Raw genomic sequence first — 14,253 nt, 5'->3', positions numbered from 1 at the left:
CAAACTATGCATGCACACAACTGCTTTTTCCTACACCGAATCTACTTGGGCCACCTTAAAGGTCATGTTATCCCAGGACAGCCCTATGGGAAAAAAAATACCCTACTTTTTCCATCAAGATGTATTCATACTGTGTAATGAAAACGGGCGTTACGGAAGAACCGGACATTCTACGCTCTTTTGTTCTTCAGGTCATGTAGTGTCACTAGGGGGTTTCATAAAAGGCTGATTTCTTGAGTTTACTTCAAGGCACGGGACATTCAACTCGAAGCCACGCTACTCAAAAACCACAAGTAGTTTTTCTGCTCAGAAACACTGGGCTAGCCAGACCTGTAAATCGCACCTGCTTCCGAATGTTCTTTTGGGACTTGTTACAAGCAAGTCGGCAATTGCATCCGAAGGTCTGAGCGGATTCCTTAGATCCAGAAGATGGCAGCAAATACCGTCCAAGGTACTGGGCCTCTCAGTCCTAGCCTCAGAAAACCACGATGATTGATGATGATGGCATTTATTAAGCGCTTACTATGTGCCAAGCACTGTTCTAAGCGCTGGGGAAGTTACAAGGTGATCAGGTTGTCCCACGGGGGGCTCACAGTCTTAATCCCCATTTGACAGATGAGGTAACTGAGGCACAGAGAAGTGAAGTGACTTGCCCAAAGTCACACAGCCGACAATTGGCAGAGTCGGGATTTGATCCCACGACCTCTGACTCACAAGCCACGCTGCTTCTCTGGGGTAGTTGGGAGAGTCGAAGGGGAAGGCACCTGAGATTAGGATGGAGTAGAAGCCGATGGATTTGGTAAAAAGATCAAGGAGATTATAGTGTCATTTGTTAAATGTAAAACCACAGGTGCAGTGCAAATTCTAGAAAATTATCCCTTTGCACATTCCTCATTGGCACCTGGTGATAAGAAGGAAGACTAGACTAATTCCTAACAGCTGTAATAACAGCCATTATCAAAGACAGATGAATATTTGTCACCTTATCAAAACTGTTGACTCGGAACACGAGCAAATCAACTTCTGAGAATTTCTTGATGAGCCCATCCGACAAAGGTAATATTTGGGGATTTAATTTAGTGTTCTAAATAGCAGAAATATGGAAGTCCATTACCATTAGAAAGGTTATTTATAGTGTGGACGAAGAACCATCATTTTCTGCCACAGGAATGAATGAGTCTTATAACACCAAGAAAACCTGGGAAAATCCTCATGCTGAATCACAGCACCAAATTTCTTACACATATGCATATGCGTGTGTTTTTTAAGAACCATTTTTCAAGGTTCACCTTTTCTGTTATAAAGATAATAATAATATTTAAGCATTTACTATGTGCCAAGCACAGTTCTAAGCACTGAGGTAGATCTAATACAAACAGATCAGACACGGCCATTATCCCTCATGGGTCTCACAAAGTAATCAATGAATTAATGGTATTTATTGAGCACTTACTGTGGGCAGAGAGTACAATTAAACAGAGCTGGTAGAATAATATTTTAGCATTTACTGTGTGCCAAGCACAGTTCTAAGCACTGAGGTAGATCTAATACAAACAGATCAGACACGGCCCTTATCCCTCATGGGGTTCACAAAGTAATCAATGAATTAATGGTATTTATTGAGCACTTACTGTGGGCGGAGAGTACAATTAAACAGAGTTGGGAGACACAGTCCCTGCCCACAAGGAGCTAAGAGTCTAGAGGGGGAGACAAACATTAAAATAAACTATAGATCTGTTCAGAAGTGCTGTGGGGCTGAGGGTGGGCGGATGCTTACAGAGTACAGGTCCAAATGCACAGGTGATGCAACACGGAGTGGTAGTAGAGGAAAAGAGGGCTGAATCGGGGCAGGTGAAGGGGAGGGATAGCAAGTAACTAAGCCCCATTTTCTTCTTCTTCAAATGCCGTCGAATCGTTTCCAACCCATAGGGACTCCATGGACACATCCTCTTCAGAATTTAAACCCCATTTTACAGATGAGGAAGTTGAAGCGTGGAACGGCTAAAGTGACTTGTCCAAGATTGAACACTAGACAAGAGGGGCAACTAGGATTAAAAGCAGCATGGCGAAGTGGATTGAGCAAGGGCATAGGGGTCAGAGGGCTTCTAATCCCAGCTCCTCCACTTATCTGCTGTGTGGCCTTGGGCAAGCCACTTGCCATCCTAATCCTCCTCGGCCTCTTAGTCGCCTTCGACACTGTGGACCACCCTCTTCTCCGGGGAGCGCTATCCAACCTTGGCCTCATTGATATTGTTGGTTCTCCTCCTATCTCTCTGGCTGCTCATCTGGAAAATGGGGATTAAGACTGTGAGCCCCTCGTGGGAAAATCTGATCACCTTGTATCCTCCCCAGCGCTTAGAACAGTGCTTTGCACATAGTAAGTGCTTAACAAATGCCATCATCATCATCACTTCACTGGGCCTCAGTTACCTCAGTTGTAAAATGTGGATTGAGATTGTGAGCACCATGTGGGACAGGGACTGTGTCTAACCTGATTTGCTTGTCACCACCCCAGCACTTAGTAACAGTGCCTGGCACCTAGTAAGCGCTTAACAAATACCACAGTTACTATTATTAACCCACGTGCCCTGACTCACTTCCAGTCCTGTGCTCTTTCTACTGGCCACACTGCTTCTCAAGAATGCATTTCTCCAGATGCCATAGTTGATTTCTACCCCCACGGCCTGGGTACATTTCACCCTAAATGCACATTGTGCCAGTAGGCCATTATTCTGTAGACACCAAAAACCATTCTAAACCCCGTCTGAATAACCACAAGACATTGAGGAGACTGCAGCAAGTAAACTAGAAAGCCTTAGAAGGGTTTTATCACTCAGTGTGAGAATTTAGATCATCCTCAAATGTTAAATATCAATCTGGAATCAAGCCAATGCTTATCCCAAAGAAAATATAAACATAAATAGACAGTAAGTCGTGGGTTTCTCACAGAGATGAGAATTGGAGGCGGTTCCCAGACCTCCGGATATGAATCAGGAGGAGGCAGCTAATTAGTTTAGGAACCATTAGGGCTAGGAACGGTTGGGAAGAACAATGCGACTTAATTGAATCACAATGCCCGTTTGGCATGGTTGGGAAATAGCTTTGCCAAATATTGTTGAAAGAAGACTGATGGGGCTTGGCCATTTCAATTACCCAGCTTTGGTTTGGCGGCTTTAGTCAAAGGATGGGAGTTGCGAAATCGACACGGATGAGCCAATCGAGGGAGTTCATTGATTCATTCAATTGTATTTATTGAGCGCTTACTGTGTGCAGAGTTCAGTTGCTCAGAACTCTTGGTGCAGTTTAGATGAAAAATATGAAATTATGTCTATGTAACAATGGTATTTATTGAATGTTTACTGTGTGCAGGACACTGTACTAAGCTCTTGGGAGAGTATGATACAACGAAGCTGGTAGACATATTCCCTGCCCACAACGAGTTTATGTTTATAAGCAGAGTAGTATTAAGAGAGGATCATCATTAGACTATTCAGTTTGGTATTATGCAGGCTGAACTAAATCCACTTTTCATAGTAGTAAAACTGGTAGGTACTGAGGGCCCACTGGGTTCTGATCCCGGATCTGCCATTTACCTGCTGTGTGATCTCTGTGCCTCAGTTCCCTCATCTGCAAAATGGGGATTCAAAACCAGTTCTCATGGCATAGTGGATAGAGCACAAGGCTGGGAGTCAGAGGGTCATGGGTTCAAATCCTGGCTCTGCTGCTTGTCTACTGTGGGGCTTTGGGCAAGCCGCTTCACTGTGCTTATGTTACCTCATAATAATAATAATGATGCTATTTGTTAAGCACTTACTATGTGCCAAGCACTGGTCTAAGCACTGGGAGAGATACAGGGCTATCAGGTTGTCCCACGTGGGGCTCACAGTCTTAATCATTTAAAAGATGAGGTAACTGAGGCACAGAGAAGTTAAGTGACTCGCCCAAAGTCACACAACGGACAAGTGGTGGAGCCGGGATTAGAACCCACAACCTCTGACTCCCAAGCCCGGGCTCTTTCCACTAAGCCACGCTGCTTCTCTCTGTAAAATGGGGATGAAGAATGTGAGTCCTGTGTGGGACATGGACTGTGTCCAAATGGATTTGCTTGTATCCACCCTAGCACTTAGTACAGTGCCTGACACATAGTAAGCGCTTAACAAATATCATTAATTTTCCCTCCTACTTAGACTGTGAGCCCCATGTGGGACCTGATCTTCTAGTATCTACCCCAGCACTTGGTACATAATAAGCACTTAAATATTATTATTATTATTAATGCATATTAAACTCTTAGGAATGTACAACACAAAGGAGAGACATGTTCCCTGACCAGAAATTTATATTGTACAGGGTGAGACTGGAAGATTTTTTTTTTCTTTTGGCCAGGGTGGCTCTCTTCATTCATTCTTTCAATCATATTTATTAAGGACTTACTGAGTACAGAGCACTGTAATAAGCACTTGGGAAAGTACAATACAACAATAAACAGTGACAATGGGAGCCCATTATTGGGTAGGGACCATCTCTATATGTTGCTGACTTGTACTACTTGTACTTGTAAGTCTGACTGTACTTAGTACAGTGCTCTGCACACAGTAAGTGCTCAATAAATACGACAATGGATGAAATAAAATAGATAAATACATAAGTGCTGTGGGGCTGGGAGAAGAGGGAAGGGCAAAGGGAGGAAGTCAAGGTGACACAAAAGGGAGTAGGAGATGAGGAAAAGTGGGGCTTAGTCTGGGAAGACCTCTTGGAGGAGATGTGCCTTCAGTAAGGCTTGAAGGCTCTGTGTTCCCCGCCCACCACAAGCTTACGGTGTAGGAATCACTAACACTAAAGTGCACCTGGAATGAAAATCCTATACCTCTCCAAGTTACACTCTGCCCCCCTCAACCATTTCAAAACTGGAAGGATCCTTCATTACTAGACCTATTCTCCAAGTCCCCCAAACAACCCAGAGTGCTCGGGGTTGTTATAATTTGCTATTTAATTTCAGAAACAAAAACAAAAAATACAGCAGGCAAAAGAAAAAAGCTCAACTTCAGGAATTTTCATCAGAAGTAAAACTACTCTTAAAAGGCATGATTATTCTTTAAAAAAAAACAAAACAATGTATACTCCTGATCAACCTGGGCAGAAGGGAGGAAATTTTTCAATTAAACCACTAGAGTACCTCTTGGATCCCTGAAGGAACGATTTAAGAGGGAGCTGTAGGGCCGACACATTTCAGAAATATACCTCGTTTGTGGCAAAATTAAGCCCAGTGAATTAGAGATTGAAAAAATGATATGATATAGTCTAAAATGCTTACTGTTCTATTAGTACTTTGTCATATAGCCTTCAACCCCAAGCAGCGTCCTATTCAACTGCAAAACACATTTTTTTCTGCTGGGAGTCAGAAGGAACTGGGTTCTTTCATTCAGTTGTATTAATTGATCTCTCCACCCCCCCCCCCCATCTCCCCTCTCCATCCCCACCGTTACCTCCTTCCCTTCCCCACAGCACCTGTATATATGTATATATGTTTGTACATATTTATTACTCTATTTATTTATTTTACTTTTACTTGTACATATCTATTCTATTTATTTTATTTTGTTAGTATGTTTGGTTTTGTTCTCTGTCTCCCCCTTTAGACTGTGAGCCCACTGTTGGGTAGGGACTGTCTCTATATGATGCCAATTTGTACTTCCCAAGCGCTTGGTACAGTGCTCTGCACACAGTAAGTGCTCAATAAATACGATTGATGATGATGATGAATTGAGCACAAAGCACTGTATTAAGCGCTTGGGAATGTACAATAAAAGACATTTCCTGCCCACAATGAGCTTAAAGTCTAGAGGGGGGAGACAGACATTGATACAAATAAATTACAGATATGTACATAAGTGTCATGGGGCTGGGAGGGAGGGAGAACAAGGGGAGCAAATCAAGGCAACACAGGAGGGAGGGAAAGAAGAGAAAAGGTGGGGCGGCCTAGTCCCCCATCTCTTGGAGGAGATATGCCTTTAATAAGGCTTTGGAGGTGAGAAGGGGAGAGTAATTGTTTGTTGGATTTGAGGAGGGAGGGCATTCCAGGCCAAAGGCAGGATTTGGGATAGGGGTGGTGCCAAGGCACAGTGAGAAGGTTAGCACTAAAGGAGCAAAATCTGCATGCTGGGTTGTAGAAGGAGAGAAGTGAGGTTGGACGAGGCAAAGTGATGGAGTCCTTTAAAGCCAGTGGTGAGGAGTTTTTACTTGATGCGGAGACGGATGGGTGGCCACTGGAGGCTTTTTGAGGAGCAGGGATTTAATCCCAACTCCAGCATTTACCTGCTGGGTGACCTTGGGCAAGCCACTCAGCTTCTCCGTGCTTCAGTACCTTCATCTGTAACTGGGGATTAAGACTGTGAGCCCCAGGTGGGACAGGGATTGTGTCCAACTTGTTTAGCTTGAATCTACCCTTTAGAGAAACAGCGTGGCTTAGAGGAAAGGACAAGGGCTTGGGTGTCAGAGGACATGGGTTCTAATCCCGGCTCTGCCACTCTGCTATGCTGCTGCTTCTGGCTTGCAGTGCTGGCGGTGACCTGATCTGAAAGCTGAGCAGGAGACTATGATGATGTGAGCCTTTGTATCAGGTGTGTTGCTAATTTGGCATCTACAAGAAAGTGGATTGGGTTTGGAACTCTCTGTAAAGGCAAGTATATATGGCTAACTGTGTAGAAAGGGCAAACAAACAGGTGGGTTTAACCATTTTCAAACTGCAAAAGCCCAGTAGGGGCCAGTGTCAGAGGCAAATTAGTTCCTGATGTCTACATGCTTTAGGACTTTTTTTTTTTTTTTGCTTTTTACATACTCATTTTGTGAATATAAAAGGAAAGGAAATGCTTCTTAATCCTTATGAGACAGGCTTGCAAATACCTTGTGTGTTGTGGAGGTAAAAGTTTGTTGTTGTTTTTTTAAGTTTGAAGTAGTTAAGGCAGAAGGAAGACAAAGGGATAGGGAGAAAAATTATTTTTGTTGCTGACCTTTTGCCGATTTCCCAATAAACAGATAATTCCATCTGTGGGATTTTAATTTTCCAAGCTCCAGGGCACAAAATAGCTTGAAACCTTTGAACACATTTCAAACATGGCCTTTTACCCTTAAGAATATGCTCTCTTAAACTGAGTGGGCTTCAGGCTATGTTACTTGCTCAAGCTGAAACTTCAGAAACTGAATCTCTGTGGCCTCTCCAGTTCACCTGGAAAGCACCACAACACCAACTGAAAAAGTCATATCTCTCTCTCAGAAATTCCACACCCGCCTCCATTTCATGCTGCCCGGCCTGGAAACCCTTATATTGCCACACACGTCAAAACACTCGCAAGAGCACAGCCAATAACTATCCTGCAGTTGAAGAGAAAGTGGAGCAGCAGCCAGAGCAGGTGAAGAGAATTCATTGTACGCAAGAAAAGTGTCTATCAAGTCTTATGTTGTACTCTCCCGAGTGCTTAGTACAGTGCTTTGCACGCAGCAAGCACTCAAATAGAATTGAGTTATTTCTTGCTGAATGGTAGCATTGTAGGAGCATTCCCAAGACACTCTTTTCTCCTGGGATTCCCCCTGTTGTCCGGCTGATTGAGCCCCTAGCATCTACCCAGCTCTCCTTCCCCTCCCTTTCCCCACATTATGGCCACACACCCCTCCAGTGCTTTAAAAATATCATTTCTGATTCTTTGAGGTTACCTAACTTACTCTGCCTCAGAAACTATAAGAACCAACCATGGCATTCCTATTTAAATAAGTTAAACATTCCTGCTTAACCCTCTTGAAAGACAACAGAGGGGCCCATGAGAGATAAAATGGGCAGAAGAGAAGCGGTGTGGCTCACTGGAAAGAGCCTGGGCTTTGGAGGCAGAGGTCATGAGTTCGAATCCCAGCTCCACCAATTGTCAGCTGTGTGAATTTGGGCAAGTCACTTAACTTCTCTGTGCCTCAGTTACTTCATCTGTAAAATGGGGATTAAGACTGCAAACCCCCTGGGGGACAACCTGATCACCTTGTAACCTCCCCAATGCTTAGAACAGTGCTTTGCACATAGTAAGCACTTAATAAATGCCATCATTATTATTATTAGATAACACTGTTTTTGAAAGTGCCCAGATTGCAAAGTAGCTTAAACTATGACAAGAATTTTTTTTTAAAAAAAACCTACTTTTTTACAACAGGAAGTGAAATTTAATGTATGATAAAGGGAAGCTCACCTCTTTAAAGTCTGGGCAGTTGCTGTCAGTGAATTCTTTCCACTCCCTCTCCTGTGCCTGGCTTTTGCTCAGCATCCCACGGGGCTGAGAAGTCTCTACAGCTGTGGGCACTTCTCACCATTTCTGCACAAGCAGGTAAATACTCACTCATTCATTCACTCACTCACTTGCCCACTTGCCCCTCCCCAAGAGAGACTAGTGAAGTGAAAGCACATACAAAAGACTAGTTTTTCCCCCAGCCGGGCTTCCCTTTATTCTCTTCTTTTTCTGTTTTTCTCTTCTCTTTCTGTAAGATTCAGGGCAGTCTGACAATCACAGAAATAAAAGGCAAAAGCTCGCTCTCGCTCTCTCTCTCTCTTTTTCTTTCTCTTTCTCTCTTTCTCTTTCTCTCTCTCTCTCTTTCTCCACGTGGAGTAATGTTTCTCATCCTGCGGATTTTAGGCTTTCTTATATTGAATGTCCGTTTGGCTCCAGGGCAATATAGAACTCTTAGGGCTTCAAGTATCTCTCTAAATCAATCAACGGATCGATCAAAGATATTTATGGAATGTTTACTATGTGCAGAGCACCTTACTAAGCACTTGGAAGAGTGTAATAGAGTAGGAAGACATGATTCCTACCCTCAAGGAGTTTACAATCTAGTAAGGAAGACAGACACTAAGATAAATTACAGGTAGGGGGAAGCAACAGAGTAAAATTATATTTATACATAATTTCTGTCTCCCCCTCTAGATTATAAGCTCACTGTGGGCAGGGAATGTGTCTGTTATATTGTTAATAATAATTGGTACTTGTTAAGTGCTTACTAGGTGCCAAGCACTCTCCCAAATGCTTAGTACAATGCTTTGCACAGGGTAAGGACTCAATAAATAAGATTGACTGAATGACAAAAGTGCCAGGTAATCCAATTCTCCTTTTGTCTGTCATTCCATTTGGCCGGATCCAGAAAAGAAGGCTTCTGGGGAATTAATGATTCCCTGCTGCTTGACTTCCTGGCTGGTACAGGGCAGAGTGTGAGTTTTTAACTTTTTCCAACCTACCCCTTCAATATTTTTATTTAAGTGGTATTTGTTAAGTGCTTACTTTGTGCCAGTCCTTGTCTCACATAGGACTCACAGTCTTAATCCCCATTTTACAGATGAGGTGACTGAGGCACAGATAATCAATCGATTAATGGTATTTGTTGAATGTTTACTGTGTGCATACCACTGCACTAAGCACTTGGGAGAATACAGAGAAGTTAAGTGACTTGACCAAGGTCACAGAGCAGATAAGCAGTGGCCCATTCAGAGAGAGTACATCATGGAAATGACAATTGAACATCATGGCCTAGTGGAAAGAGCCCAGGCCTGAGAGTCAGAATGACCTGAGTTCTAATCCTAACTCCTCCACTTGTCTGCTGTGTGATCTCGGGCAAGTCACCTAACTTGTCTGTGCCCCAGTTCCCTCATCTGCAAGCATCCTTCAAGTTAATCGGATTGTCCCTTATACGGTTGACATTCTTTTTGTTTTTCCTCCTCTCGATTCCTTCTAACCCTCCAACCAGCGTGGCTCAGTGGAAAGAGTACGGGCTTGGGCGTCAGAGGTTGTGGGTTCTAATCCCGGCTCCGCCACCTGTCTGCTGTGTGATTTTGGGCAAGTCACTTACCTCCTCTGTGCCTCAGTTACCTCAACTGTAAAGTGGGGATTAAGACTGTGAGCCCCATGTGGGACAACCTAATCACCTTGTATCCCCCCGCACTTAGAACAGTGCTTCACACATAGTAAGTGCTTAATAAATACCATCATCATTATTATAGAGAAGCAGCTTGGCTCGGTAGAAAGATCACAGGCTTTGGAGTCAGAGGTCATGGGTTCTAATTCTGGCTCTGCCATTTGTCAGCTGCATGACTTTGGGCAAGTCACTTCACATCTCTGTGCCTCAGTTCCCTCATCTGTAAAATGGGGATTAAGACTGTGAGCCCCCTGTGGGGCAACCTGATTGCCTTGTAACCTCCCCAGGACTTAGAACAGTGCTTTGCACATAGTAAGAGCTTAATAAATGCTATCATTATTATTATTATCTCTGTGCCTTAGTTCCCTCATCTGTAAAATGGGGATTAAGACTGTGAGCCCCACGTGGGACAACCTGATTGCCTTGTATCCCCCCCAGTGCTTAGAACAGTGCTTGGCACACAGTAAGCACTTAATAAATACTATTATTATTAACTCAGGTCCCCTTAGCTCCCCAAGTCAGAAACAGGCAGGAGAGTGTGTCGAGAGCCAGGAGGAGAGACGTGAAAAAGGACTGCAAAGAGCTACCAGAAACTTGGCTTAGCTATTAGTGGTCATGTTAGAGTATCGGCACCCTTAACACAAAATTAGATTATTATTTCGAAACATCTGTCATTGGCTGATCTTGCCTGAGGTCAGGAAATGCCCTTTGGGAGCTTAACCCTTTTGTGGGTGCTGTCAACACCAGGAGATTCTCCAAGACTGTCAGATGTTTGCATCCTATACTGCCTGGGTTACATTGGAATAGCTAGAGTGTCATAGGTTGGGTTAACAGTCAGGGAACAAACTGCTTTAAATATATGGAGACTAAATGTTCCATATGTCGGACTCTCTATGCAAACTGTCAGATGGTGCTGGCCTTCAGTCAGCATTTCAATCCGTCCAGAAACAACTTTAGTAGATGCTAAGTCTCTCTCTCTCTCTCTTTCTTTCTCTGTGTATATATACACACATAGAAGCAATGTTGCCTAGTAGTTAGAGCAAGGGCCTGGGTATCAGAAGGACCTTGGTTCTAATCCCAACTCTGCCACTTTGCTGTGTGCCCTTGGGCAAGGCACTTACCTTCTCTGTGCCTCAGGTACCTCATCTGTAAAACGGTAAAATGGGATTAAGACTGTGAGCCCCATGTGGGACATGGACTGTGTCTAACCTGATTACTTTGTATCTACCTACCCCAGTGCTTAGAACAGTGCCTGACATATAGTAAGCGCTAACACAAACAGTTTTATATACATACACACACACACATACATATAGAGAGAGAGAGAGAGAGGGAGAGAGAGATATCCCAAAAACTGGGTTGAAGAAAAAGGACAGAGATCTGATTCTGCCTTTATGAATTATAAAAAATATTTTCCACAAATGGCTTCCGTCCACTTTTACAGTTAAGAGTGGTTAAAAATAAAGGCAAAGTGAAAGAAGTGTGGTCTCCCATAAAAATTAACAGTGTCACTGTTAATGAGAACAATGATATTGATAACTAACAAAAATTCAGAGTAGTATTGGTGATGACATTTCATTCATTTAATTGTACTCACTGTGTGCAGAGCACTTAGTACAGTGCTCTGCACACAGTAAGCGCTCAATAAATACGATTGAATGAATGAATGAATGCAGAGCACTATACTAAGCACTTGGGAAAGTACAATAAAACAATAAACAGACACATTCCCTGCTCATAATGAGCTTACAGTCTAGCTTACATTTGCTAAGAGTTTACAGTGTGTGAAGTACTGCACTCAGCTCTGAGTAGAAGTAGTAGGAAATTATGTGAGACACGACTTCTGCCCTGCATTGATGTGGCCAGGAAGGCTAAAGGTTATAAGGTGTCCAGTTACCATGTTACTATGTTAGATATGTAGTTTCATTCAATCATATTTATTGACTATTTACTGTGTGCAGGGCACTGTACTAAGTGCTTGGGAGAGTACAACGCAATGATAACAGACACATTCCCTGCCCACAGAGAGTTTACAGTCTAGAGGGGATGAACCAGACATTAATATAAATAAAGAAATTACAGATATATACAAAAGTGCTGTGGGACTAGGAGGGGATGAACCCGTTGTTGGCTGGAGATTGTCTCTATCTGTGGCCAAATTGTACTTTCCAAGCACTTAGTCCAGTGCTCTGCCCACAGTAAGAGCTCAATATATACAATTGAATGAATTCAATGTTCATTCATTCAATCGTATTTATTGAGCACTTACTGTGGGCAGAGCACTGGACTAAGCCCTTGGGAAGTACAAATCGGCAACGTATAGAGATGGTCCCTACCCAACAATGAGCTCACAGTCTAGAATGAATGAATGAATCGATGAACAAAGGGAACAATTCAGAGCGACCCAAAAAGGAATGGGAGAAGAGGAAAAGGGGGCCTCTTGGAGGAGATTTGCCTTCAATAAACCTTTGAAAGGGGGGAGAGTAATTGTTGGATTTGAGGAGGTAGGGCATTCCAGGCCAGAGGCAGGACATGAGCTAGGGATCGGCCAGGAGATAGACAAGATCAAGGCACAGTGAGAAGGTTAGCATTAGAGGAGCAAAGTGTGCAGACTGGGTTGTAGTAGGAGATTAGCTAGGTGAAGTAGGATGGGGCAAGGTGGTGGAGTGCTTTAAAGTCAATGATGAGGAGTTTTTGTCAATGCGGAGGTGGATGGGCAACCACTGGAGTTTTTTGAGGGTTAGTCAGATAAGGTCTCTTGAAGGAGATGGGATTTTAATAAGGTTTTGAAGGTGAGGAAAGTGATGGTCTGAGGGATAAGGGAAGGGAGTTCCAGGCCAGAGGCAAGATATGGGTGAGGGGTTGGCGGTGAGTATAGGCAAAGTCCATTTTGCATCTAAGAGGAATATATTGTGATTGGTAAAATGCAAAATAGATTGTAAAATCCAATACATCTTTCCATTTTCCGGAGGGAAAAAAGTTTGAGGAGGCAAGCGTAGAACTCCTTTCCTGATTTCTCAGATGGTCCATGAAAGCACCTGTCATTCTGCAGACACCAAAACGGGACAGGTTTATCTCGAAGTTGAGAGTGGGTTTCACTGCCTTTGCTATTGGGCTCCTGTCCATCGTAGCTGGTCGATGACTGGGAACTAAATTATCTAATGATCTCATTGTTTCTAGGAGGGTGGACGCTCATTTTCACTTCCTGGGAGACCGGTGGCCCTTGTTCTCTCCCCTACTTCTCCCTTGGTTTTCCAGCCTGATCCGGGACCGGAGAAAACCAGCAAGAGATTAACTCCTTGGGAAGCAGCAGCCAAGTCCCCTCTGGGGCTAGTGGACGACGCCTTTGGGCCCAGGAATATCCAAGAGTCCATCGTGGCCAACGTGGTCTCAGCCGCCCGAAGGAAAACGATGCCGGAGCCACCGGAGTATTGGAAGCAGAGAGTTTCCTACCCACCCCAAGTGCTGAAAGCCACTCTAGGAAGAAGACAGTCCAGCTCCGTATCAGCACCAAAGAGCAACATGACGGTCCCTCTTGCCAGCCTCCCCTATGGTTCGCAGTTTTCCTTTGCATATTGTAGAACTGATCCCAACCTGGTGGCCTTGGAGTCCAGATCGGATTACTGCGTTTCCCTGGGTGACTGCAACTACAATCCTCACCCAAGAGGATGGAGGCACCAAACCTGAAAATCAGAAGGCCTCTGAATGCATCTTCCTTCTTCTGGCCTCAAAATCCAGGCCGTCCAAAGGAGGAGAATGGCCTTTCTGGTCTGATAAATTTTTTCTAGCCTGACGATCAGTTTGAATGGAAAAAAAAAATGCGATTTGGATTAGCCAACTCTTGGGGACTCCTGTAGGACAAGCGTTTGTGTATGTAACTGTGGACATTTGTGTGAGTGTGTGTGTGTTTATGTCCAGGGTCAGCGTAAGTAGTCAGGTAGGAGAGAGCCTCAACTCAAAAGAGTCGGCTGTTTTTTCCCCCTCAAGGAAAAAGGGGTATAATAAAAATCAACTTCAAATATTTTGCCAAGTAAAAGCCATTTTCTGAATGGTTTTCTTTTTTAAAAAAATGTTGGGCTGGAAGACAAATTCCCTTTCTATAACTATGTAGCTTAACTAAGTTAATGTACTTTTAATTTGTACATTTTTCCATAGGGTTCATCTGGTGAACTTGTGTCAGTTTAGGAAAAGATTAGGATATTGGCTTCTGTGTCGTGAGTGGCACAGAAAAGATAAAAAGATATTGCATGTGTCCGTAATTGGAAGGTCTGGTGATGATCTTGGACTTGGAGGACATTTCAATAGGTTTCA

General features: G+C 43.6%; 1 protein-coding gene across 1 annotated transcript in view; it reads left to right on the top strand.

The window, feature by feature from the left end:
- Window positions 1-14,253, top strand: part of SYNPO2 (synaptopodin 2) — a 165,173-nt gene extending 150,920 nt beyond the window's left edge. Inside the window, exon 5 of the mRNA XM_038769145.1 lies at window positions 13,123-14,253. Coding sequence (XP_038625073.1) covers window positions 13,123-13,629 — 507 coding nt within the window. The 3' untranslated portion in view covers window positions 13,630-14,253. The remainder of the gene's footprint in view (window positions 1-13,122) is intronic.

The sequence above is a fragment of the Tachyglossus aculeatus genome, chromosome X5, assembly GCF_015852505.1.
Source record: "Tachyglossus aculeatus isolate mTacAcu1 chromosome X5, mTacAcu1.pri, whole genome shotgun sequence".
Lineage (NCBI taxonomy): Eukaryota > Metazoa > Chordata > Mammalia > Monotremata > Tachyglossidae > Tachyglossus > Tachyglossus aculeatus.
This window is presented reverse-complemented; position numbering and strand designations above follow the sequence as displayed.